The sequence below is a fragment of the Oreochromis aureus genome, linkage group 9 (assembly GCF_013358895.1).
Source record: "Oreochromis aureus strain Israel breed Guangdong linkage group 9, ZZ_aureus, whole genome shotgun sequence".
NCBI classification, from domain to species: domain Eukaryota; kingdom Metazoa; phylum Chordata; class Actinopteri; order Cichliformes; family Cichlidae; genus Oreochromis; species Oreochromis aureus.
The window spans coordinates 25,605,148-25,633,106 of NC_052950.1; the positions used below are offsets into that span (position 1 = coordinate 25,605,148).

The 27,959-nt window shown below is 39.7% G+C and overlaps 1 protein-coding gene across 1 annotated transcript in view; it reads left to right on the forward strand.

Moving 5' to 3' along the window:
* Positions 1–4,966: 4,966 nt before the first annotated feature.
* cnksr2a (connector enhancer of kinase suppressor of Ras 2a) overlaps positions 4,967–27,959 on the forward strand; it is a 74,445-nt gene continuing 51,452 nt past the window's right edge. The window contains exons 1-3 of the mRNA XM_039617168.1: positions 4,967–5,350; positions 23,536–23,699; positions 25,089–25,291. Of these exons, the coding sequence (XP_039473102.1) occupies positions 5,287–5,350; positions 23,536–23,699; positions 25,089–25,291 (431 nt within the window). The 5' untranslated portion in view covers positions 4,967–5,286. The remainder of the gene's footprint in view (positions 5,351–23,535; positions 23,700–25,088; positions 25,292–27,959) is intronic.

Sequence of the window (27,959 nt, forward strand, 5' to 3'; positions counted from 1 at the left end):
ATTGAGTTTTTCCTTCCACTCACCTTTCTCACTCACTATGTGTTAATAGACCTCTCTGCATCGAATCATATCTGTTATTAATCTCTGTCTCTCTTCCACAGCATGTCTTTATCCTGTTTTCCTTCTTCACCCCAACCGGTCGCAGCAGATGGCCGCCCCCCTGAGCCTGGTTCTGCCGGAGGTTTCTTCCTGTTAAAGGGAGTTTTTCCTTCCCACTGTCGCCAAAGTGCTTGCTCATAGGGGTCATATGATTGTTGGGCTTTTCTCTGTATTTATTATTGTGCTATCTACTGTACAATATAAAGCGCCTTGAGGCGACTTTTGTTGTGATTTGGCGCTATATAAATAAAATTGAATTGAATTGAATTGAATAATTTCTGGAAGTGTTCCTGAGCCCATGCAGTGATTTCCATGACAGAATCAATGCCTTTTTTAATGCTCACTGGGAGTCCAAAGATCGTAGACATCCCATACATCCCATTAAGCCTTTCTCCAGATTTTCTCAATCTTTTTATGATATAATTTACTATACATTTGTATATGATGATATATTCACAAACTTTGCAACTGCATGTCGAGAAACATTATTCTGAAATTTTTAGATGCATTTGCTTGAAAATTGGTGAACTCCTTTACATTACAATGCACTAACTGCACTTGCACTCCAGGTGGGGGACTATAGAGAGGTAAAACAAGAATGACTACATGGTATGGTTTCTCCTGTTCTCCATGTATATGTGTTAAATACGGCCCAAGATGGCCTCCGTACAAGAAGGTGTTAAGCTCTAATAATGACCATTAAGAAACCACCACACTCACACTGCAATGGGATACACAAGATTTATTTATTTTTTTTCCCTCTGAGTCAAACTACTGGCTGAAGACACAACTCTGGCCTGGAATCCAAGGCCCAAAGTCACTGCGGTCAGGGTTGTTAGCTTTTTCAGGTCTGGCGCTGCTCGAGGGTGGGTCTCCACACCAGATTCTGGGGCTTCCACTCTCGAGCTGAAACTTCTCAAATCTTGCCCAGTTTCCTTTCCATTGGCACAGAGAGTCTCCAATCCAGTGTTTTTATCCCAGCAGATCCACACAAATCCTAATTAAAATAAGTCATCCCTGCAGCAGCATCAGATTATTTTAAAAGCAAAACCAGGCCAGGTTGAAAATCCTTTCCTTTAAAATGTGCACTCTTCATCCTGGAGTCTCCAAGGCTTCCCTGCTGCAACAGTGTCCTACTAAAAACACAACCACCTCCCTCTTACTGTTTCCTCTCCCCTTTATAGAGAAGGGCTCCAATCCTTCCCAATCAGCTGCTCCCTGTACTCAACTCCAAATAGCTGGCAGCTGGACTGGAGTAGAATCTCCATTCCCACATGGGTGTGGCCCACACCTCACACAAGACACAAAAAACACCAAAGCATGCAATTAGTACAAAATAATCAAAACTAATGTCAATCCAAAAGGTTAGTGGAGGATTCTCTCCATTCTTTTCCACCATGCTATACTTTGCAACATATGTGCCTCCAAGAGGTAATTAAAAAAATTGTGCAGTAGCACTGAAAACTGACTGGCCATGGTGGAGAAGATTATCTTGAATGGGAGTGCCTTGAGGCATTATTGTTGTGATTTGGCGATGTATAAATAAAACTGAATTGAAGTGAATTGTCATACAACAGTTTGGCTGCTTCAAGTCTAATTGTTATACAATAGTATAACAATTTACTGTGTTTTATCATAGGTCACATATTACATGTGTATTAATATGAGGGTGTATTGTGTGTATATAATATGATAAGCCATGAAGAACTGAAGAACATTGGGGCTTTAGTTTGGGGAATTGTTTCATGAGCATATTTTCCCTTTTCACTTCCTCATCCTCATTGTGTGAATCTGTAGATCCTTAGCTGAATTAATGATATGCTGCTATCAGCTTACAACAGAACAGAAACTCACAGTAAAGCATCAAAAGATAAATTATGAACAATACTGCTTTGAAGATAAAACTATTTTAATGAACTCCATTCCAGACATTTAGAGTTTTCAGTAGAGGGGAGTGTGAACAATAAAAACGAGGCAGAACTAAAAGGGGGAACTGAAAAAAGGGAAATTGCCTTGTGGTGATATTAATTTGTCTCATTTTCCCACTAACTTCTGCAATTTTTCACTTTCATTTGTTGGGCTTCCAGCAAGTCAGCCAGTAAGTCACTTTTAATCCACATCAGTTACACTTCTCACCAGCAGAGGTCTCTGTTGTGTTACGAAATCTTGACCCTGATCTCACTGGGTGTCTTCAGTGAATGTGCAAACATCAGCCTACAGTACAAAGGAGGTGAGGCAGTAGTGAATCAGATCATCGAGCACTTCTTTATAGCTGGAATGAGCGTGCACAGCACTTGTAAAAGGTTGGAAAGTTATGGAGGTAGGTATCTGACACTAATACAATGTAATTACTAAATTAATAATTAGATTTAATCATTTCATTCGTGACTCCAGTAACAACACCAATGAGTTAAAATATGTATAAGAATGAATTCCTTCAGTTTCCAACAAAATCCGGAGTAGGACATTGAATTTTTACTGCACAAGCTTGTCACAGTCAGCTGATCTGTATTAAAACAACAAAAAACTGAAAGATAAACTAAAGAAAGGATATAAAGTAATCAGCTCACCCTAAATGTGGAAACAAAAGAATACTTCATGACAGATTTTACCTACTTATCTGTAAACTCTTTCTGGAAAAGTCTCCTTTTTCAGTTTTAACCACAACTTTAGACTAGACGACTTCCGCATTTTAATTCATCTTTTTTCTGCTGCTCCCTATAGGGGTCGCCAAAGAGGATCATCTGCCTCCACCTCACCCTCATCCTTAGCATCCTCTTCCATCACACCAACATCTCTTTATGAGCCACATGCTTGACCAAATTTTTATGCCTGATGCCCTTTCTGATGCAATTCAGGGTTGGGACCGGTACTAGGAGTACCCTGGCTTCTGCCCCCCCTTGGCTGGGTTGTGTATAGTTATTTAAATGATAACCTTTGAAAGTGGAATAAAGTCACAAGTGGAGTGAAAAATATTTTACCCTTTACATGTTTGAATTTTAACTTAAAACAGCAGTCAAATTATAGACTTTAGCTTATATTTCAAGCTGGTATGTGTATAATTAAATAAGGTTTTTTCTTTCATATCCAAAATACATTATCTTTTTTTCATTCTGAACATCAAGTTTAGTTGTTTTGTTTTGTTTTGAAAGTTACAGCTAATCGTTGTTTCTGGGATTTTCTTCACTTTTTTCTGACAGTCTTTGTGAATATTGAATTTCAAGGAGTGAAGCAGTAAACTAGATCTATCAGCACGAGCAATATAACTTTGATATTGGACAAACCGTTCATCCAGACTCCAAGAATCACTTTAGTTCCTCAACAGCAGGCTTCTTCACATTGGTGGGCAGCCCAGTGGTACAGTGGTTATCACTGTCACCACACAGCAAGAAGGTTTAGTGGTCAGTAAGGACTGGAAAAGAACTACATAGATGCCAGTAACTGAACCAACTGTGCTTTTCTACCAGAAAAGTTCTGAATTTATAGACCTATTCATGTTTTACAGCTTTATATGGTTTTATTTGAAGATGGTTTTCACTTGTTTTTCCAGGTTGTGTGCTTGACTTTCCTCTTTATTTAAGGAAACACACAGAAGAGTTCACATTGAGGTTCTGTGCTCTTGGAAATGCCCTCTGATGAAACCACCAGTTCCACTGCAATTTGATGAAGGCAGAAATGTGGTTACATGAGAACTTGGACGAATAAAACCAGTCATGGAAACCACCAGGAATAACTGATCCAAATACTATGTGAGGAGGTATCTATGCTTATTCAGGACTGGATTAGAGTGTTAGAGCGGGCTTTCCTGTTGGATTTGTCGTAAGATTGTCTTGCATTGCATATAAACTTTTGCCCATATATTTTGTATGTCAATATATTAATTATTTTTTTAAACATATGAACAAACTTACTTACTAAGAAATCTAATTCAGTTACACATTAGCAAAGATGTAGTCTGTGTTGCTCCTGGTTCTGCATTGGTGGAGTTGTCCCTAAACAAATGCACTACTGTAATTTGTCTGGAGCAGAAATGTCTCAGAACTTGGAAAAAGATCATGTTTGAAGTGTTTCCAGCCTCACCTGCACTCTCTTTAAGATTGTCTGAAATTGTCCAGGAACAAGTTTGAAGAACACTGCAAAGAAACAGCTGCAAGAGTCAAAATAAAGACAATAAATCAATTCTTATAATGTTAACTTAAATGTTCCAGTTTAACCCGCATACAACCTAAATTTACTTATTTAATAAAGTGTAGGTCTTGCATTCCTACTCAAAACTCTTCCAGTCGAGCAAATGTGGTATAAATGTATAACAAGTGTATGCTCAACATCTACATGGAGGATTTCAAGCCAGAGAGAGAGATAAATGGTTTGAGGGGGCAGAAAAACGATCTTTGGAGTGGAGGTGGAGCGGTTGGCTGAGGATTCATTAAGTTTCCTCACACAGCAGCTGGAGCAGAAAGTGTGTAGGTACCCCATGCTGACTCTCCCTCTCTCTGTATGTAACACAATGTCTCTCTATCGAAGACACGTTCTTATTAAATATCTTCTGAGAATATCTCCTCCCTCAATCATATCTGCATGACTCTATCGCTCCGGTGGGAAATACACTGACGTGCGCGCGGAGCCACCCACAGAGCGCGTGCACGGATTAATCATATCTGGAAAAGAGAGAGAGAGAGAGAGAGAGATGCTGCCGGCTTTAACTCCGGTGTGACTTATCTATCCTACACTGCTGCTGTCGGTAACGAAGCGGCTGCGCACACACCTACACACACTCCTCTCTCTCTCTCTCTTTACAGTACCACACGCACACACACACACTCACCGGGAGCGCAGGAGCAGACTAGCGCACTGGGAAGAAGGGAGAGAAGAGAAACAGAGGGAGGCGACACAAGTCAGACCGGCTCGAGCAGGGGAATGTGCCGGATTCCGCTGCGCACACACCCGGGCTGTCCCGCACTGAGAGCTCCACTGCGTTAACGGGAGACGACACAGGGCTGATACTGAGGCGGCGGGACCAGGACCGGAGAGGGACAGTAAAAAAAAAAAAGAGTCACCTGGGTGCGGAGGAAATTAGAGAGGGAGGGGAGTGGAGGAGGGCGGGAGGTGTACCCGCCTCACAGAGCCTTGTTCTGGGGGTAACGCCACTGCTTGCGCGCAACGGAGAGTCAGCGCAAAGTTTCCTCGATGGCGCTGGTGATGGAGCCAGTGAGCAAATGGAGCACGAGCCAGGTGGTGGACTGGATGAAAGGTGGGCAGTAGAAACACACACACAGACACGCACACACACACATCCATACAACGATACAGACACACGCGCGCGTATTATGCACACGATTCAAAATTGTGTTTTTAATTTACACAGCTGGAACGCGCGCGCACATGGACGCGCACACACAAACACTGTCTCTGATCACGACTGGACATTCAGGCAGGGGAGATAAGAGGCTGACAAGTTGATTTGTTGTGTGGGAGGTGTGTGTGTGTGTGTGTGTGTGTGTGTGTCGATGCATCAGCCAGGCACCTGATGATCAGTGGGCAATGATGTAATGTGCGAGTGAGTGACAGCAGGAGAAACAAACTTCATTGCTGAGAGCAGGGGCGGGTGTAGAAACTTTTGAAAGGGGGAAGGGGGGCAGATCGACTGCTTAGCTCCTCAGGCTGCTTCAGGCGAAATCAGGATTATATCAGAATTCATCCCGCTAGGCTCAAAACGGCACACCTGTTAGTTCAACCAATCAACATCTTGCGAGAAACTACTGGCCGTGAAGGTCACAGCTGCAGGCATGTGTAAGGTGTGAGGGTAGACAGGGATAGACAGGAGGTTGATGCCTAACTGTGAAACATGGCAAGAATATACTGACTGCTCGCTAGGTGTCGCTCTCCTGTGGTTCATTGATCTGAATGATTCGGAGGTTAGTTAGCCCATAATAGAAGGTGGCAGGCAGATGGTTCAACCAATCTGCCTTTTGTAAACACTTCCCATGAATTTAGTCACAGAGTGTTTTGCAAACAGACTGTATATAGAAGATGGATGTAGCTCTTTTGCCATCACCCTGTGATTAGGGAGGTCCCACTCTGAAGCTTCAAGCTTTGCCGTCTGGGTGTTTGAGGAGTGATGGGTCAATCTGTCTGAGAAACACAGGCAAACCGCTTCAATGGTAGCTACTTGTTAACTTGTCCCACCCTAAAATATAAGTACTATATTACTATATCCTCCTTTTTGCATCTAATGGGGTCAACAAATTACAAAATGAATACCAAATTGGCTGCTGAGATTACCAATTCCTCAGGAAAGTGTTTTCTGAGGAACTGAGGGGTGTTTCTGCTTTGGTTCATGGATAATATAAAATACAGCTTAAGCCACTGTAGCATCAACCACTGGAACAAAAGCCATCAGTACTGGAAGACTCCTCTCTCTTTGCTGTAAAATGGAGAGATACAGGAAATCATTTGCACCTACAGCCATCAGGCTTTTCAGTTCTCATGCTAATAACAGATGAGCCAAGGCTCTTTGGCAAATGCCTCAATTTTCAGAACTGGTATATTTATCCATCTCTTATATACAGTCTGTGCTCTCCGCATCCTATGGTTCATAGGACTGGTTGAAGTTATCCAGTGGATGTAACTTGTGGCAGTCAACTTGTTCAACCAATCACCTGTATTTAAAAAAAATGATTCCTAAAGACTTTCCAGGGACAATTCCCAAAATGTTCCTATGTAACAAAGAATCTGTTTCACTAACTCATTTGCAGCTTATTGTGAAGTCACTGCTTGACTCAGCATCACTATTTACTCAGATGTGATATGGAGTCTTCCTACTAATGGGGACACTTAGAAATAGCACTATCTCTGTTTGGTTATCTAAGTTACGCAAAGGATTTTGTTGCCACTGTGTTCTGTGGAGGAAAGTTTGCATATCGGCACATATCAGGTAGCAAATATGGATATACAGTAGATCTGTGATTGGCACACTAGATAGTTCTAGCTCTAGCTCTTGTCTCAGAGACATTTTTTTAACCAACTTTGCAGCATTTCAGCAGCATCACGTCCCTCTGTGTCATTTTTTTGTGCATCTCTGTGTGTGCTCACATTTTGGCCCAGGCAGGAGGTGCGAGCTCGATATCACGTCACCACCCCCAGGGTTACTGCTGACTCTGGTTGCAGATGATGTACCAAAAATCACAAAGGAACAGTGCGTGCTTTTAGGATATTTTGGCTTCACTTTGTTTGGTGTGAACAAGCGGTAAAATGCTGTCTATCTCACTATTGAACATAGCTATAATCCTAATGCAAACATTTCACAGGCTCTTATTTTGACAGTAGCTCCTTAATGAATAGGTTTTGTTTCTTTTTGTTGAATCAAGAAGCATTGCAGCTTGGGTTAAACAAATCCGAACTTTTGGCTGCTTATTATGACCCATGCAGAGCTTTTGCAATGCACCACATGCACACTAATCACATATACATCACTGTTTCTTGCAGACTGGTTGTAACTTAAAAGATGTAATTCCTGTCGACTTTAGAGCTATTAAAATGAGATCGGTGAATCAGAGTCTTTAAGAAGAAAAGACACAAGTTAAACACATGCGCAAAACTTTAAGCCTGAGTGTTTATCCAAAAATGTAATTACATTTTGTTTATAAGAGTGCTGGTGATACCTTGGAGTGATCAGACTAGAGATTATCGTCATGCATAATTCAGCAGCTGGGCTGATTAGGTCTGTACCCAGGGGCCTGTGTGAGCATTGTAAAACTCTTTTGCACACAAAAAGAAATGGCTACTGTGCATTTCCCAGATCCCACACAGTGTGACGGCTTATTTTGGCTGCAGCTCGTTGCAGACATTGTGACGTATTCCAAATTCTGTTTTGATGCATGATCATTTAATCGCTTCTAAACATGAAGGGTAAACAAGTTACAGCTTTGGTGTCTCTAAAGTGACTGTCACTTTAGGCTCAGGTTGTCTGCACCAATAATAATTTGTTAAACTTTTCACTTAATTCTCATAAAATAACTTGTTTAGGTTCTGAATGCATGAATAATATTGGCCCAGCCTCCCCAAAACCACATGCCAGGAGAAGACCACGCTAAAGACCAGTCCATTAATCACTTTAATATGTGAATAACTAATTTAATTTGAATTAATGGCCAACTTTGGTGCAATAGGGACAAGTGCCTTGTAGAAAGTGATCACTTTGGCTAAAATACAAAAAAAATATATGAAGGTCATACAGGACTTTTTAAATTGGTCCATCCAATTTGTTGAGTCATTGAGAAATTAAAGTGGGTTATAATTCTTAACTTTGGTGTTAATCAACTCTTCTATCATATGGTAGCTGTCAATGTTTTAACGCTAAACACGGCTCACAGCCGAGCTTTGAGGTGATTTATGGGGCTCTAAAACAAAAGTGAGGGTTTTATCATTAAACTCTCACTCCACCCAAAATCTCTGTTTTAGAGCGAGGCAATAAAGGAGCTTGTAAAACGTCTGCAGTTTGCGCCTCTGACATGTTCAGCATGGTTTCACAGCAGTTACAGTGGACTGCAATGGTGATGGTTCACTAACCCCGCACCTTACAGAGCAGAAATGAGGTCTAGAGCAGAACACAATTTCCTGATAACTCGCTGACGGTCGAGAAGAAGAATTTTCTTAACCCTTCTCACCCTCGAGACCCCTGTACCCCAAACCAGCTGTAACTGTAATTAAATTGGAACTATTGTGCTTTTCCTTTTTCTCTCTCTCATATATATTCTGTCACAATGGTGGATGCTCATATTAAACATGGTCACAATTTCATTTATGTTCAACAGCCCAGACTGTTTAAACCTTCCACTGACAAGGGGCAGCAAATCAGAAGGAAGTAGCTTTAAATGGATGTGGAAAGACTTGTTTCAGAAAGTGGGGGCTACGCCAAGGCCTAGTGTTAGGTTTATAAGGATTATGAGGATTGTAAGGGTATCATCAATGCGTCTGACTGAGTCTTGGAAGGCTGCTGTTCACACGCTAATTTACATTTTTGATTAGGAAAAGTTATAAATGTTAAAATGAAAGTAGTAAGAAATCTATCAGTACTTTTAAAGGAGAAGAAGATTTGTGAACTCTGCTTCTGCTTAAGCAGAGTGCACGAGCAGCAGAGTGCACGAGCAGCAGAGTGCACGAGCAGCAGCTCAGGTGAATGATGTTTTTTGCACACGTGCAACATGGCTCTTGTGGTTTATTTCCACACATAGTAAGAAGAAGTAAGAAATACCATCTGTTACTTGTAACTTTCTATATAAGTGATAATTTTATATGTAAATATAGGCAAATTTTTAACCTGCAGTTATAGTTGTTTTGTCAGATGACATCATGGTTATAGAATCAAGTTATTTAGTATTTAATGCACTTAATTGGATGCCAGAAACTTTTGGCAAATATTCCCTGTTGACTTCTACGGGAGCTCTATATAGGGACCGTACTATATTTCCATAAAGATACAATCCTATATAGAAGTATAATTTAAAAAATGCTTCTGTTTGAGATGATGAAATAAGTTAGTTGTAGGGACTCACTTCCTTTTCTGTCTTACATATTTTTTGTACATATTGTTCTACATGTTGAGCTGTTCTAGCAGTGAAGGTCTTTTCAAAATTTGAAGTCCTGACCTTAGATTAGCATCAAAAATGCCAACGTCAATCATCCAAACAGGCGATTATGAAAAACTCAAACATGAGAATCCTTAAGTACCTACTGAATGACCTTTAAATTTGACCTATTGACCGTTTCCAGCCTCTTCAAGCCTTTTTTCCCCTGCTTTAATGCCAAGACGCATCATCGCTCCCTGTTTACTCAAACTCAGATCACAAAACACAGCCCACCTTCCAAATGCACTTTGAGAAATGACTAATGATAACTAATATTAGTAATAATTGTTATTCATCATGTCTGTTTGATGCACGAAAAGCAGGTCAGGGAGACCATTGACTCATGCGGCAATAAAATGCTTATTGAAATGGCAGCAAAAATGTATTTACATGATGCACTGTGTCAGTTTTTGGAGGCACGTTGTTGGATGGGTTATTGGTTGGTCATGTGCATATGGCATGTTTTTATATGTGCGTCTGAGTGTGTGTGTGTGTGAGCGTGTGGGAGGATGGTAACTTGTTCGTCTCAGACCGTCTGTGCACAACAGCTGACAGACGAGCACACCCGTTCTGAACAGAAGGCTCCACCCGAGTCCTCGGACTTTTGCAGCAACACACACACACATGGCATGCCTTAGTGTGGTATTCAGTTCATGCCGGGTCTCTCGGGTGTGTCTGTGGCGACAGAGGGAAACATGATAGCGTGCTTGTGTGTGTTTCTATGTGTGTGTGTGTGTGTGTGTGTGTGTGTGTGTGTACAGTAACATGTACAGATCACATATGCCAAAGGGGCCAAAAGGTCTGGGTATTGTTGACTTGGCAACAGTGCAGCATTGGCACGACAGATACTAAAACAATATGGGAGTGGTGCACTTCAATAGTAATGTGAGCACTTTCGCCACATTGATGGGAATGCTGGGAATCTTTGCCCACGTCGTGTTATGTTATCATCTGTTCACACACTGAGATGGGGAGAATTTCACCTCATTTCCCTTGCATGAATTTGGTCGCTAGACTTGAAAATCAGCAGTGAAATTGGCGTGACAGCATGCGAGCACATCTGATGACACCACTTGGCATGAGAGAAAGCTGCCAGAGTGATAGTCACAGCCTTTAGGATCAGTGGATTTTGGGTCTGTGGGCTTGATATGTTTCAGCTTAAGGTGAGGCTCACGAGTATTGAGCTTACATCAGAAAAAATAAATCCAGAGTGAATATGCGGCTCTTGGGAAAATCATTTCAACTGTTTTGTTCTCTCCAAGGCTGAAAAGTTCAAGCAAGCTTCTGAAATTTGCAACGGCACGAATCAGCTCTGGTTTAGGGCAAGTACTGAAGCAGCGATAATGCTCAGTGACATTCAGTGCATCAATTAATGTTTTGCTAAATGATTTCTTAACTCAATCAAGCACAATATTAACATAACAAATTAGAAAAATAAAATCAAAATGTGACATTTAGAAAGCCCCCTTTTTAAATAGCTACTAATTTATGCAAACACTTTGGTACAATTGCATTACAATAGTTTTAAATCTAATAACTGGCAGATGGAGATAGAGGCTTGTAATAGTGCTTTACATGGACCATTAACAGAGACTTCACTGCCCTGTGCTATATAGTTTCAGCCATTCCATTATGGATAAAAATAAATAAATAAAAACAAATAATGAAAAAATAGCAGTGTATTTACAGCAGGTTTCATATTTAAAAAGACTTTTGCAAGATGTCTTTTAAAAAGGATTTGCTGGAGACAAAAAAGGCAGCCAGGGAGAACCAGTGGAGTTAATGCTAGCTTTAATAGCTGTGTAGTTACACATTAAAAACAAAAAAAAAACCCTTTGAAAGATTTTTATGTAGGATATATTTGGCTGAATTAGCTTGTGAGCTCAAAATACATTAAAACTGCCTTCAGCCTGACTGTAAAGTGCTACAACAAAAAAGGGGTTTATGACAGTTTTAGCTGTGTGGTGGGAGCTCTACTCTTAATCATTGTAAAGATGTACTAGTTAGTATATCTAGTGTGAACAGTATGTCTAATGTGGATTAGCGTGGATAGAATGAGCAGAGATAATGTTATTGTGGCCACGTGGGAGTGAGCTGTTAATAAAGCCATGATGATTTGAAACTTGCAGAGAGAAAGCTTATTAAAGCACATTTGATGGCAAAATTACCAAACTTTTGAAGTGGCTTCATAAATGTAAAAAAATCCTGTTTAATTTTGAAATTGTTCACCTTGTTCTACTTCCTCCATTTTTCTTCCCACCAGTCTATCCGCTAATTACTCACCTAACATACAGGCATGCTTATGTTTGTTACCTTTCCCATTTTCTCAGCCCATCAGTCAGGCTTTCCAGCAATCCTGCCAGAGTTTTGCCTGATCCGTGAGAGTTTTGAATTGTTTTTGGACCTTTTGGCTTCCTCTTTATTATTATGTTTGCTAAATGGACCTCCAACCTGTCTGTGATGCCAGCATTAAAAATAAGATACAACTTTTCTTCTGTGTATGCCAAATCCATCCATCCATTCTCTTCCGCTTGCATGCCAAATCTCTTGTTTTGAATTTGCTGTTGGTTCATTTGTGCCCAAAACTATATTAAAATATTAGAGTTTTCTGGTTGAAACTTTTCTATTAATATCAAATGGAAACTGAAAGTCAGAGGCTTCTGGGTGTACTGCCATGCAGCTTGACACTGATTGGTGTTCTGTTTATTGATTATTAAATTTCTAAAGATAGACTCATTTCTTTGGCTTTGCATTGCCTAGAGCAAAGTTCCATTCTCGTTGCTTCCTGTGGATCCTTCCACGGACTTTTCATGCATGAGTTTTGGTTTTTTTCTTCTTTTTTCTTGGGATGGGGGGGTTATTTTTATCTTGCCTAATTACTGACTGATGTGATGCGGAGGACTTGGAGTAGATGTAATATTCAAACAGCGTTCAACAAGAAGCAAAACTGTTTTTTCAGGAAGAATTTCTTTAGTTTATTTCCCCATTGCGAAATCTTCCCAGATGACACTGGGATTCAAATGGGCAACTTTCCGATAATAAACTCACTTTTAACTGCTGTTTCTCTTTTTCTTTTTTTTCCTCTTCTTAACATCCTGAATTTACAAATCCCAGGAACAGAGCGAGCATTCGTCTGGCTTTTATTGTTACCGAAGCTATAGAGCCCTTGGAACAGATGACACATAACCCGACTGGGAGGGCCGGCTCTTTTATAGGACTCTTGAACATCCCAGAAGTCAGTGCAAAATCTAGCTTTATTACTCGCGTGTGCGTATGACAGAGAGAAAGAGGGTGTTTGTGGGAGTTTGGCTCGCCTGTTGTTGTGAAAAGTGTGCCTCTGTGGGAGTCAAGTGTGTGAGTCAGCTATGAATCACACGTTTTGTACCAGTTAAACCAAGCACACACATGATCTTGCTCCTTCTCACACATGGACATGTATGCAGTACATACAGGGATGGGAGTGCATGACTGTTCAGAAAGAAACCGTTATACAACAAACCTACACAGAGACTTGCACCGAGCTTGTGACTCAATTTAAAAACAAAAGTTGGACGAGTACATTTCAGGATTTTTACTAAATATACTGTAGATCAGTGATTCACCACACGGGCACTTAATGGTACTTCTGCACTTCCAAGTGAAGCGCCTAATTACTGTGGTGTAATTCAGCTAATTAGAAAAATGCCAAAATTAGACTTTAAATAAAAAATAAATAAATGCACATATAGAGCCACCTAACTCATCAGCAGAAAATTCGCTAAGTGAATAATAGCAGCAAACCAACAATAATGAAACCTAAATATAAAAGTTGAGGTGTGGTTAGGAGAAAAAAAGGTTATAACAGCATAGACTGTACTTAAAAGATAGATGCAGCCACCATGATTTCACCTACTGCTTTGTGAACTCTGTCATGGGCACCACCACCTTGTTGTAGCGACCTATCAATCACATGTACTGTGACTTCATCCACGGATTACGGACTCTGCATTTTGAAGCTTTGATCTTATTATTTTGGGTCTATGTTGTTTTTTTGGAGCCATGTTTGGATAAGACAGTGCGAAGTTATCAGCTAATGCTAGCTTGGTTACCAAGCTGCATCCGTAAACTGTGTGGGTGAAATAAATAAAGACAAACACATCTGCTAATTAGACCCGAAGGAACAAACCAGTAAGATACTAGAAAATACCAGAATTTAAGGCAACTAGACTGAAGCTTAACCTTTGTAGATGGTCTTTCGAGCTATAATATTTGTCACATAATCAGTGAAAACTAGTCTGAGGCTGTGGGGATCAACTCCCTTTTGGAGCCAACCTGACCGGATTGATGGAGGAAGTGCAGTTTGTGGCACTTGTGCTTTGGCTTGATGTTTCAATCAGGAAGTAGCGGCTCCCTAAATTATTCTGTGTTTAATTATCCACTTTATGTGGTCCTCTGCAGAGCCTTCGAAGTAAAGATTGAGACCATAAACATATAAGCAAAGTGCTTACTGAGGTCATAGGTCGAGAGTCATTATCTCATAAACACTTCTTTTTTTTACCCGGAGGCGTAATTAAAAAAACCTGCCTGCTGAATGCACTGGCTCCCCTTTTCAGAGGCTTTGCCTATTTTTTTTAAAAAGTGCCAGAAGCGTATTGGGCTACACCTACTGTTATTAAAATTAAACATATCACATTATCATTGCAAATAAAGCATTAAAAAAAGATATTTGAATTGAGTAATTATACAATTCCCAATGATTAGAAAATCAGCAGGGTTGTGCTCATCCAGTTCTTTATTGATTCCCTCATTGAGTCCTGACTTTCTTCTTTCTGCTTTGGCTTTAAAAGCCTCCCATTCCACTCCTTTGTGCATGCAGAACTGCAGTGAGTTTGACAAATAAAATGATGGAAAAGTATTTGCAAATAAAATTATGTCAATTGATCTCCTCCATTCTGGTTCACCCATACTATTACAGCTCAGCCAAAGACTATATAAAAATCTAGATAGCTTCTGAAAAGTGAGGTTTTTGTCTCCATCACTAGTTTCAAACCTTAGGAAATACAACACCATGTTCATGGTCCACCTTAGTGTCCAGAAGGAGGGAAAAGCTTGCTTTATCCACAACGTTGCCTTATATCGATTTATTTCACTTTCACTGGATACGATAATAAACATCTTTGTTACCATAAATATAACTGTAGTTCATTTAGTAGGCTACTGCTCATGTACATATTAAGTCTTGCAGGTATCGACCAAACTGTTGTAAATTGTTTACCCTCTTCTTCCATTCAGCTGACATGTTTGTGGGGGTATATTTGACTGTTGCAGAATGAATTCTATACAGCAGTCATTATGCTGTGTATATTAACTGTGCAGATCTGCTTCACTTTCTCTCGTACTGCGTGGGCGTGTGTGCTCGTTGATGCCACTTACAATTTGACTCATCAGTATTCGGGGCATTCACGCTCTCCCTCACTGCCAGTGATAAGCGATGCTGATTATCAGTGAACTTTTGCCACACAGTGCATCTCTCCCCTTCTGTTTTGCCTCTCGCTGCCTCTCTCAGCAATAGTAACACTTTGCCTGTGAGAGCCAACATTGTTTTAATCAGCTTCACGTCTATTAAGAATCAGCTGCTATTAACACTCATTAAAACCTAAGTGGCGGAGGCAGGGCTTAGATGTCTTACTTGAGTAAAAATAGCAAAGCCACTATGTAAAAGTGCACCGCCTGGTAATATAGTGCATGTTTTTAAAAAGGTTTTCCTTTACTGGAAGTAAAGGAACTAACTCAAACTCCGAATCAATGCTGCAATGGTTGCTTTAATAGACAACTTATCATCCTCTGAGAGTAGGCAGGACGCAAACGCAGACTCAGAATGAAGTTTGTTGATTTATTTTTTTATTTACAGTCTCTATGAACAGTTTTCAAGTAAACGCTCCGATAGACTCCACTCCATCCTTAGGCTCAATACCGAAATAGACTTCTTTGTCCTCCCATTTGCGATTCCTCCTCGAGGAAAATTTGGGCAGGCTCCTGGACAGAAGAGAGGAAGGTGAGAGGCGCACACACATAACAGACTTGCTGAACAGAGGTGAGTATCTGCCGTGACTCGTTTATGCTCTGAAAGAATGACTGAAGGGAACCGACTAATCATCAGATGAGGACGCAGGTAAGATAATTGTTGTAGGTGCACCAAGCCAAAGGGTGGAGACCAAGACAACCCCGCCTCTGAACAGGTAGGGCGCGGTTACCACCCACGCCCACACCCACACACAAGACAGACAGAGAGGGAGGGGAGAGTGAGTGAAGTGAAGCGAAAGAAATTTTCTAGGAGAGCCCGGAGGAGTGGAGGGCTATGACACAACAAGTACTGTATTCTATTTCATTTATTATTCATTTTAATAAAAGACGCACAAATGGAGTTGCTCAAAGGAACTTGATATTGTAAAGAAAAGACACCGTTTGTGCGCCAGAACTTGGCAACAGTGGGAAGGAAGAACTCTGTTTTGACAGGAATATAAGTAAGGTCTCAATTTTAATACTGTAGTTACTGATATAGAGTGTATAGTGTAATATACTATAATATATATATATAGTGTTAAAGGAAGAACATGTATTTAGACGTGCATTATAAACACATATTTTGACAGAACGGTGCTGTCGCTCTTAAACTGAACACTGTGAATTGTACACTTGATGTTTGATACCTATGATTACACAGAATATTAAATTTGTCTACAGCGAAGGTGAAAATTTAACATGAATAAAGACAAAATGTAATGTCAGAACACTTAAGGTCTGAAAAGAAATCTAATCAAAAATCATCATCATCACTGACATTGACTAAAGACTGTATGTAAAAGATGGACATTACCAGCGGGGCATCATCCACTGGTGATAGTCCTGTTATGTAATGCACTCACACTTGTATTGTGGTCATATTGGTCACTCAAAGCATTTTAGACCTCAGTGACACAAGTCTAGAGACTCGCTGCTCACACCCTAGCAACCTCCGGTCACTAGGGAAGAATTGGTATTCCCTAGCAACATAGCTTTGCATGGCTTGGATAGGTGTGTTGGTTACTGTATGGAGGACAAGATTTAGACTGGCTTTGGTTTCACTCACCAATATTTAAACCAGAGAAACAGGGAAATTAATAAATGAATAAATGCAGAAATAAAGAAAATAATTCAATAAGTAATTCATAATGCCAACTTAAAAAAATTCTCCCAGAAATTTCAAGCTTACAGATTTTAGGCTGAGTTACATTAGTCAGAATGGTATCAGTCTGCTAAAAAACACTTATAGTGAGTGAATACCTTTAAATGGAAGTACTTCATATAAAATTTTCTTTCCACCACTTTGCCAATTAAAAAGGTGTTACCACCTTAACCGAAGGATTTCATATTAAGTCCTACTTATGTGTACCTCAGGTGACCTGAGCCAAACACAGCAACACAAATCACATCTGAGCAGTTTGATGTCTTCTTATCGAGTGCTTTCATGCTTGTCAGTGGGGGCTGTGAGCCGAGATATCGCTCATCGACTTGAAGTGTTTGGAGGTCCAGATAGTGGAATCAATTTGTGGAGTTTCCTTCCAAAACGAGATAGTAGTGAGAAGAATGATTTCTTATCTTCAAAACCGATTGCTCGTTGTTCATTTTAAAGCCACAAAGCCAGGATATACTTACATTTTTAGTGATAAAATTTAGTGTCTTTTTCGTTTTTTTTCTAATGATGATGGATTTCAGGCTTTCACTTCTTTTTTCATCTGACCCCATGTATGGCATTCTGGCACTGAAAGCTTCATTTAGATTTAGCGGCTAAGCAGGAGGGTGTAGAGAGCGACAAATGCTGTTTTGCTGGTTGCTGATGAGAGAAGGAATTTGTGGGTGGGAAATAGTTTGCATGCAATTTAGCAGCTGGCTTGTGTGTTTTTTTTCTTTCTTTTTTTCCTGTTTGCCCTTTTTTTCTCCCCATCCCTCTCTTCCTCTGCTCGCTTCCCATCCTGCTTCTTTTCCTCATCTTTGTTAGTGTGGTTATGATAGATGAGTGTATTATAAAGCAGTGACTTGAAGCAAGGGGAAATCAATGCTCATTCCTCAGAGGTGTGTGTATGTGTGTGCTTTCCAGCTGGCTGTTTGTTAAGAGGTTAGAAGCTGGATACATTCATTGTTTTGGGAGCCAGGGGCTGCAGCTGAGCTGCTCTGTCTTGATCTGCTTTCCTTTGACTCAGCAAACACACTCTGGCCAGACAAACACACACACACACACACACACGCACCCACCCACTAAAACGCTCACACACTAGCAGATCTAGAGAGACCTGCCCACATGTACAGCACAGACGTTACACAATCCAGCAGAGAGTAAAGTCTTACCTGGATTGCTGCCTGATTGTCCTTCCATTACTTCTTTTGTTCTAGTATCTCGACTCTTGTTTGAGTTACAAGGTTTGTTTAAGGTCCTTTAGAGACTCTGGACATGAACCCATAAATAGTGCTGACATGAGAAAACTTTGTTTCTGAGACAGTAGTAAAACTTCCTCCCTTTTATTTGCTGTTGTTTTGCAAACAGGTGTGTACTTTTCGCATGCATGCTTCGAAAGCAAAAGTGGATCCTATCCAGATTATAATATCAACCCTCTAAGATTCTCAGAGCCTCTTCAAATCAGATATCTGGGGAAATGAGCGGCTGCGCAAAGCATCGGGACAACAGATGCAAACTCCTTACTGCTTTTGAAAAAGTGTGATGTTTACGTGAATCAGTTATTCATTTGAGAAGATTCATGCAAACTGAAAGTGAACAAAAATTGCATTAAACAGGTTTCAGATGTGGTTAGTAGGACCAACCATTCACAGATAGCTGATTTCTGAAGGCTGAATCTGCAACGGTGTGTTTGTGATCACCTCAAGAAAAATAAATGGTCTACTGAGGTATGTTGAGCTTGAAGCCAGAGTCATCAGTGTCACGAAGGTGGCTCTTACGCAGTTAGATCTCCATGGTAACTTATGCCGAACACATAACCTGGCTGACGCTTTCATTTACAGCATGCTTTAAATCAATATAGATTCTCTGCTTATTAATATGTTTTTATGCAATTCATGCAATCTATTAACCAATATGTTATCAATGCCACTGAAGGAAGCACAGCTGCAAAGTTACAGCAGAGCAAAGAGCACCACAGTCACAGTAATTTACATGCACTCGGTGGTTGATGCTGAAAATGCAAAAATATGTTTTTATGCTTGCTTCTAATCTGCTGCTGGGTCTTTTTTTTCTACTGAGCACACATTAAAAAACTGATCAGTCTATTTGTAAGACAGTGTCAGACCTCATGTATCAAGTTTAAAGTTTCAGAGCGCTAATGTGCAGCTGTCACGGCACAAAGAAGTAAAATAATGATTTTCTGCAGCGTCGTCCTCTCACTGCGTTGCCTTTTTCTGTCATATATGTATATATATATCTATATCTATATATACATGACAGAAAGAACTCTCACTATATAAGTGAGATCTTTATCACTGATGTCTCTGGTTACAGTAGGGAGCACTTAGTCGATCCATTTTGTGTGGAAGAAGAGTGAAATGACACCTCAAACGCCCCCTTTATGTGAGCCTGACACTGAAAGCCTGCGCTAAAAGACAGAGTTGATAACCACCATTGTGTAATCTGTTATCTCTGACTGGGGTTTTTTGTTTTGTCAAGCCAGCTATTGCAAAGAAAGCCCAGCTGTGTTGAACTTGCTTTGTAGTCCAACCCCACCGAACAGCAGATGAGTGAGGCTGTTGTGCTCACAGTTAGACTGCATTCCTGAGATGACCATATTAAGGATATCCACTCTCACTGACATCAGTCGGAGCCAAGATTAGAAAAAAAATCTGTTGGAGGATCTCACATCTTTACACGGATTGCTTAGTACATCAGTAATACATCAGTATTTCACACTTTTCTATGTTTACCATTAGCATCTAGCATTGTAACTGTTTATGACTGAGAATAGAGAAAAGCATTAAAGCTTCTCTTTAACCGATTATCAAGTAGATATGCGGCAGCAGCTCTAGTCTCAGACATTCACTGGTTTCAATTTCATTTCGGTCTTGGAAGAAAATTATTGCAGACGTTTAAAACCTGTGAGTTATCTGAGACATAAAGTCTTAATTAAAGGCTTCACTGTGCTTTAAATGAAATACTTGTTAGATTGCCTAAATGCCTTCTGTCATTTGTCATGACTACAAATGCAGTTTGTATGAACAGAGGAAAGGCTGTATGAAAAGGACACACACAACCAACCTGCTATTTTTTACTGCTTAGAACGCTCAAAATATCAAGGTAACGTGATCATCGATTTTGGAGTTTTCCCACCTCGTGACTGTTGTTACTTTTCTTGTTCACATAATTATAATTTTCCTGTGAAGTTAATAATCAAATTGTTTGACTTTACACCAGACATCCTTCCTCATGCAACCCTACAATTTCAGACTGCACTAGCAGTGAGAGTACACTAGCTGGTGACCCCCGTTCATGAGGTTGGGGTTGTGTTTTGCTAACATTCACCTCACAAGCGAAAGGTCACTGGTTCACACGCTAGCATGCAACCCCTGCTGGTTATGAGCCTGGATAAATGGGAGGGTTGTGTCTGGTGTAAAAATCTGTGCTAAGCCAAATATGCACACCAATCTGCTGAGAGCAACTCTTTCATTGACCTGCAGCTAACAATTACCTCATTTTTGTGAAGCCTGAATATCAAGGGTCACAGCTGCCAAACTGAAACTCAGAGAAAGAAAACTGTTAGGGCAAATAAAACACAGTTACCTAGGCAGTACTTTTCTAGTATATAGCCAGGGTTTCATTTTCCACAGAATTATATTGCAGCTCGAACTTGTAGATGATGTATGTAAAAAATATCTTTGAAAAATTCTACTATAATCTAGCTTTAATGTTCACAGCAGATACATTTAAGACTGTATGGAAAATAATGCCAAACACTGAATGTCTGGAATTGCGTTGTAGTTAAAAATTAAGCCTTTACATCCAACAATTTATCATATTTTGTAACATCTTATCCAACTTTGGATCACAGGGGGAAGCTGGACTCTATCCCAGGTACACAGGGTGAAAGGTGGGATATTCCTTAGACAAGTCTCCAGTTTTCACATCCAGAACCACAGAACCATCAATTAACCTAACAAGCATGCATTCAGACTGTGGGAGGAAACCCAGAGGAGACCGACATAGGCTGGGGCTCCACACGAAAAGGACCCAACTAAGCAGGAGCTTCAAACTCAGAAACTAAAAACTGCACCGCCGTGTTGCCCCACTGCATTTGAAATGATTCAGGAAGATGTAAAACAGGCCTTTCACTTCTGGAAAAGAACTCACTGAATCAAAGAGATTTCAGAGTAGAAAATCACCTCCATATATCCTGTTAGCACTGAGGTGGAGAGGCAAAGAGACAGTTTCATTCTTTCTTTCATTTCCCTCTCCATTCACTTTCATTGCTTAGTAAAACAGCTTTGAAACTAACACGTATACAAATCGAGTCCCAAAATGCCTTTTGTGGCTCTCCCGTCTCTCTTAAACCAAGCTCTGTTACCTTTTGCTGCGCTTGTTTTAAAACAGGCAAAATGTACAAAACTGCGAACAAGCTAAAACGTCTCAAAAACATGACACAGCAGCTGTTGTGTTATATCAAACAAAATGGAACAAGCAGCAGTAGAAAAACTGGCATTGCAATTTTCTGTGCAGACTAAAAGAAATCTGTGCTCCTTACTGACAGACTTTGAAGAAGGAAACCACCGTTGATAGTGTGGCAAAGAAAGCTGTTTAGGGCTTCTGGAGTGCAGCCCAAAACCTATAATTTTAAGTAGGAACGTGTGCGGTTATTGATCGGGGAATAAACGTGTTGAAGAGTGTCTGAGCTGTCGGCAGGTCATGAAGAGTGATGGTAGCGTTGGGATGAGAGTTTCCTTCAGAGTCTACGGCCAATAATTTCAAACTACCTTCTGTGTACTCCCATAATTCCCATAAATATAGCCTTTAATCATATCACTATATATATCTATAGGCTCTTTATAGTTATGATTACTGGCAGTATCCAGCAGTAGAAATGAGTGAGCAGAAAAGTCACAGTATGACAATAGAGAGGAAGAATAATAATAAATAAAGACAGCATGTGACTTCATTTTCTGTAACAATAATACCAAATAATGCTTTACATTTTAATTTTGTTTGAAAATAAAAATAAAATAAAATAAAATAAATATTTAAAAAGTATAAAGTGACATTTGCTCTGACACATTTTGGTGTCTGGTGCAAAACCTACCTACAAATACTTTGTAAGGTGATACTAAGAACACAATGCTACCCCTGTCTGGTAATTACAGAATGCTGACGCATGTGCGACCACCTTTTGTCCCTTCCTTTCATAATAAAAGCCCTTATCATATACCACGTATGGGTATCATATACCCATATGTGGTATAAATTATGGGCACTATTGTTTGGTCACTAGGCAACATGATAACATCATAAGTTATCAGGCATAACTGAAGTTTTGTTGATACAAATGAAATGTCATTCATACTATAAAACTGCATAAATTATAATATATATATTTTATCATTTTATTGTGCATAAAAGCTACTAATAGGTCAATTTAAGTGATGGTACGTGGTTGCTAGGCATCATATGGTGTCACAATATGGGATGCCAAGTTTGTTTTTTCAGCTCCTGCTTGTGTACGATGAGTTCATGGCCACACACAGAGAGATTAAATGCAATATTTGTTTAAAATGCTGTTGTAAAGAATGGAAACTAAATGAAGCTACTAAAATAGATTTAAGATTAAGAAATATAGTTTGTCATCCATGAAGTAAAAAGCTGACTACATTTTTATGTTGACCAAATAAATTTACCATTTAAAGACATACAGAACTGACTTAAAGGGACAGTTCACACCCACGATTAAACTGATATTTAAACTGTTTTGGTGCAGGTAGCCCTCCTCTAAATATATCAGGAGCATGCAGTTAACTGACATTACAGCTGAGAGGGGGAAGCCATCCTGTCATCTGACAAGCACGGGGAGACGCACGCTTTCTTCTGAGGCGTGTGATTTGGCAGAAGGATAAAAGTTCCTGTGAATCTTGTCACATCAAAGTGAATGTTTTTAAATTATTTATTAATTTTTTTAGAATAAAAGTTGCATTTTTCAAATATGATCTTTTAATTGATTTATTTTTTCTTGGCGCTTTGACAAAGTGCTTTTTTGACTCCATTATTTTTAAGAGAAGGCAGACATCTCTGTATCCATTATCTCTGTAATTGTGACGCTCAAGCCAAAACTCTCTAGATGGAGGTTAAAAACGTGCACATTTAATTTTACATGTAATATTAATTCAGTTATGAAGAATAGCTGTATATAAATGTGTTTGCACTATTTTTTATCCGTTCACTCTAAAATGTATAACAGCTAAATTCATTCCAGTAATTAGGAAGCAATTCGAACCAATAAAAGTAGGTCTTAAGTAGTCTGAAGTGCTTGTGTTGAAGGCACCTGTACTTCTTTTTAGGTTCTTGAAGAAGACCTCTTATCTGAAAGGTGCTTTTACCTCCAGTTCTAAAAGCTCCTGCAGAGTCCCAGGTGTTTAAAAACTAGCTAAAGACTGTTTTTTTAGCACTTCTTGTTTGGGCCCTTTTTTGACCATTTAAACTGATTGGAATCCAGAGGCTGAAGGTGAAGGTTGTGATCCCAGTAGTAGGTTTTGGAACAAATGTGAGTGTGTCTCTTGCGAGCAACCTTGATAACGTGCTTGTCTATTGCAGGTCTGGATGACTGCTTGCAGCAGTATGTGTGTGTCTTTGAGCGCGGAGGTGTTTGTGGGGAGCGGCTGCTGCGGATTAGCCACGCCGAACTTGAGGAGCTGGGAGTCTCTCGCATCGGACACCAGGAGCTCATTCTGGAGGCCGTCGACTTGCTCTGTGCCCTGGTGAGTTTGTATGTTCTGTTTTGTGCTTCACTGTAGTGCTGAGCTCTCATTAGCAGTCTCTACAGCTGCAGCTTTAATGTATGCCACTGCCAGTAATGTGTTAGTGTCCCCCGTTAAACCCTGGCATCTCCTAATTGTCCCTATCTCAAAGTAAAAACAAATAGCCTCGTTTTGAACATTCAGAGTTCGAAATTAATGCCATGAATACTTTTTTGGCTTGAGAAACGTGAATTTATTTTTATTAGAAACATTCTTTCGAGGTTAGCAACCTCATTTTTTAAGGAATATCTGGCAGAACATCAACATCAGGTGTACAAAGGAAGCAACACTGAAACTAAGATGACAATATATGAATGATAAAAAATATGTTACAATAAGTCATTCAAATGAGAACAGCAAAAATAAGGTCAAATTAAGATCAAGTGTTTTTAGATATAAGATTATAAAGGACGATGATCTCATTGAAACCAGTTTGCAAAGATATTAGAAGAAGAAGAGTACAGCTTAAAAAGAGGAAAAATAACTTCCTCAAATACCAAAATAGTAAATTGGGCAAACTGTTAGTTTAGTCAGGCCATTAAGTTATCCATGTCATCTCAGCGCCAGCCCACTGATACCCTTCTACACATCCAGTTGATGGGCGCGGCTATTTTAGCTGCTTTAGTTTTCAGCCCACCCTCCACTCCAGCTCCTCCTTTTCTCACTGTATCTGACTGAATCTGTGCTGTATGTGTTGTCATTAATTTCTGCTCTTTGCTATGTGCGGTTCTTCCTGCTGCGCTCCCTGCTTCTGACTTTCCATGTATGCACATTAAAGGGTAGATCCATACTGTGAAACAGAATTTAACGCAGAGCAAAACAACAGTCTTTTTGTAGTACTCTCGACTGAACTGAACTGAACTTGTCATCCTTCTCTGTGCAGTGCTTTTGTCTTCACTGCGTTGTGTGCTGTTTGCTCCACATCTCTGACATCTCCGGTCAATCAATCTGAATTAAAGTTCCTACAAGCAGATTTTAACATGAGGGCAGAGCAGATGATGAAAATGCCTTCCAGCAGCCTGGTCACATATTCATTCAGACAATTATTCCAAAAAAGAAAAGAAATCTCAGGAAAACTAGATAAATGTCACGATAATCATCATCATCACCCACTCAGACTGCATTCTCTGAATAATTCCAACAACCATTTTAGTCATTGTGAGTCATTCATATCCATCATTTTAGTCGCCTCCATCGTGGAAGACAATAAAAAACAAAATGGAGCTTATTTTTTACAATAAAATTCACCAATATGCAGCAGAATCTTAATAAAAGCTGGCAAACCTGCTGACAAATAATTTGTATTCATGAAGGTTCGCTGTTCGTGTTTATATCTTTGTTTACATCTAGAACTCAGGGCTGGAGACAGAGAGCGTCAGGACTCTGGCTCACAAGCTCGGCGCCTCGGCCAAGAACCTGCAGAACTTCATTTCCGGCCGCCGCCGGAGCAGCCAATCGGAGAGCAGGAGCTCGCGGCGCCTCCCCAATGATCTGCTGACCTCTGTGGTCGACCTCATCACCGCCGCCAAGAGCCTGCTGGCCTGGCTGGACAGGTGAATATACTCTCTAAATTTGTCTTTGCGCACAGACGCGGTGTGTTTATCCAAAGGAGAGATGATGCAGGTTGGTGCTTTAGTTGTACAAACAGATTTTATGATTTACCCTTTGTGGTGTGCCATCAAGGCACATAGGGTATATGCTCGAAATCTGAGGATTTCCATGCTTGCAGACTGTTTGTGTTATTCAACGATTCACTTGTATGACAGCAGATCTAGTCATGCGAGAGATAAAAATGTGAACTACGTCAAACTTCTGATTTTAGCCAAGCCATGCAGCTCTTTGAAACCTAAATCAAATCAATATTTGTCTTTGCAACAAGACCAATTCTCCTCGGTACACTTGGCAGGTGATGTTTTTCCGAGACTCTTCTGTGAGTTTAGGCTGTCTCAGCGTCTTCTGTCTGATCCTCACCATCATGGAGCCAGATCCCAGACTCTGTGATGTTGAGATCAGGGCCAGACCACCTGTTGCAAGACTCAAGTTATCAGACACCACCCCGCTGCTACTGTCTCAGTTTGGATTTGTTTATTAGCACAAAAATAGATAGAAAACTCTTTCTCAGTACGATCCTCTGTCATAATAAAGGCTGTTCAAATTAGGATTGTTCAATATGTCCATGATGAAAAAATTAACAGTTTTTATGTAGAGCGATTAATACCACATGCTACAGGCACTTATACTGTGCAATGCTTTTAATTAGGGTCCTCGATGAACATAAGTCAATAAATTTGTCTATTACATTTATTAAAACGGGATCCAGAGAGCTCAAAAGGCTTTGCAGTGATATTTTGATGAGATGACATACTGTATTGACTTAAGTTAAGAAAGTCAATAAGCCTTCAGTGTTCAGTCACAGATATTTTGGGTTTGCTCAGCTTTTGTTCTACAATATTTGATCAAATGACTTTGAAATAAATGTCAAAATAACAACATTAAACGTGGACTTTTTACAGTGTAGGCAGAATTGGGTGCTCTGACTGGGGTCTCAGAAGATTTCTGCAGATGCATTTGTATTAAAACATAATAAAACACTGATTAAAATACAAGAGAATGCAATGATTCAAAATAGCTGGGAACAAAGTGATTTACAGAGTGATGAAAACTTGGAAAAATACATGAAATGTAATATAATTAAATCACATATGATTAAAAAAGTACCTCTGGGGTCTGTAGGTGGGTTAATATAAATAAATGAACAAAAAAATAATAGCAATTTATGAGCGTTCATAAATTATTTAAACATTTTTTATGGCAGTTTCACATTACAGTGGACCAGTTATGCAAATAACCCCGAGGCAGGCTGGAAAAGTATACTAGGAATGACTTGCCCACCATTACTCCCGTGTCTCAAAAGACTGAATATCACGAGAGACTTCATTTAAATTTTTTTTGTAATTTAACTCACAAATGTAAACTTAAATATTAACTCATCCATGACATGTAAAGTGAAATATAAACAAAATAAAGTGTTTGTACTATGCTGTATGAAAGGAATCTAGTATCTCAGATTATTCAAATATTTCTCATCATGTTTGAGTGAATATAAACATTGCTAGGTCTGGGCAATAAAACAATAAAGATCATTATTGTGAAACAGCTTTTATGTGATAGAAATATAAGATGGGTTAAATGTAAAGTCGAAAGAACTTGTCCATCCATGTTTTGACTGATGAAAAGTAAGGTCATTGATAATGAGAATAGCACCAAAGCAGTCACGTGGTGGAAACAGAGTTATAACCATGTCAGATTATGTTGACATAGAGCGTAGGAGGAGCAGGCTGCAGAAGCACATGTGCTAATGTTTGGGCTATTGAAGCTGTACACACAAGTATGTTAGGAATGAATGACTGACAAAATTGTCAAGATCTGCAGGACGAGCAGACTGAGTCCGATGTGGAGGACCCAAATGCAGATGTCTGGAGACAGAATAATCTTAACAAAAGGCGAGCGTTTTTTGGGGGGCTGATAATCCACGAACAGAAGACTAAGCATTAAATACAAAAATTAAGTGAAAACTTCAAATTACATGAACTAAACTCGGCAAAATACAAGGAGGCACAAGGAAGTGGAAAACATTGGGAACGTGCTGACAATCCAACAAAGGACACATGGAGACTGACACAACAGGAGGGTTAGCGGAGGGGAGACAGCTGGGAAACACAGCTGGACCAAATTAGACATAATGAGACAGGGGAAGCAAAAGTGACGATAAAGCATGTGGGACGAGGGACTATCAAAATAAAACAGGAAGCACAAACATATTAAGACTAAGACACACAAGCTTGACACAGAAAAAATTTAAACAAACATGGGGACATGGCAGACTTAACATGGAACATACTAAAATAAAATAAAAAAAATACAGAGATGAGACTAAGGACAGGAGGGCAACACTAAGGGAGCTATTCAACCTATCTAAACTAAACTAGGTATTCATAATACATTGGAAAAAACAATATGGGAATGAGAATAACTAATAAGCAAATATATAAATAAAATCTAGGAAAATAAAAACATTCTCAAAGCCTAAAACAATGAAGATGTAACAAAATTCCAAACTCTAAACACAAAAACACCAAGTCCAAGACCCAGAACCATGACAACAAAAAATGTTCATGAAAACCTTTGTCAAACAAGAAATACCAACAGACACAGCCCAAG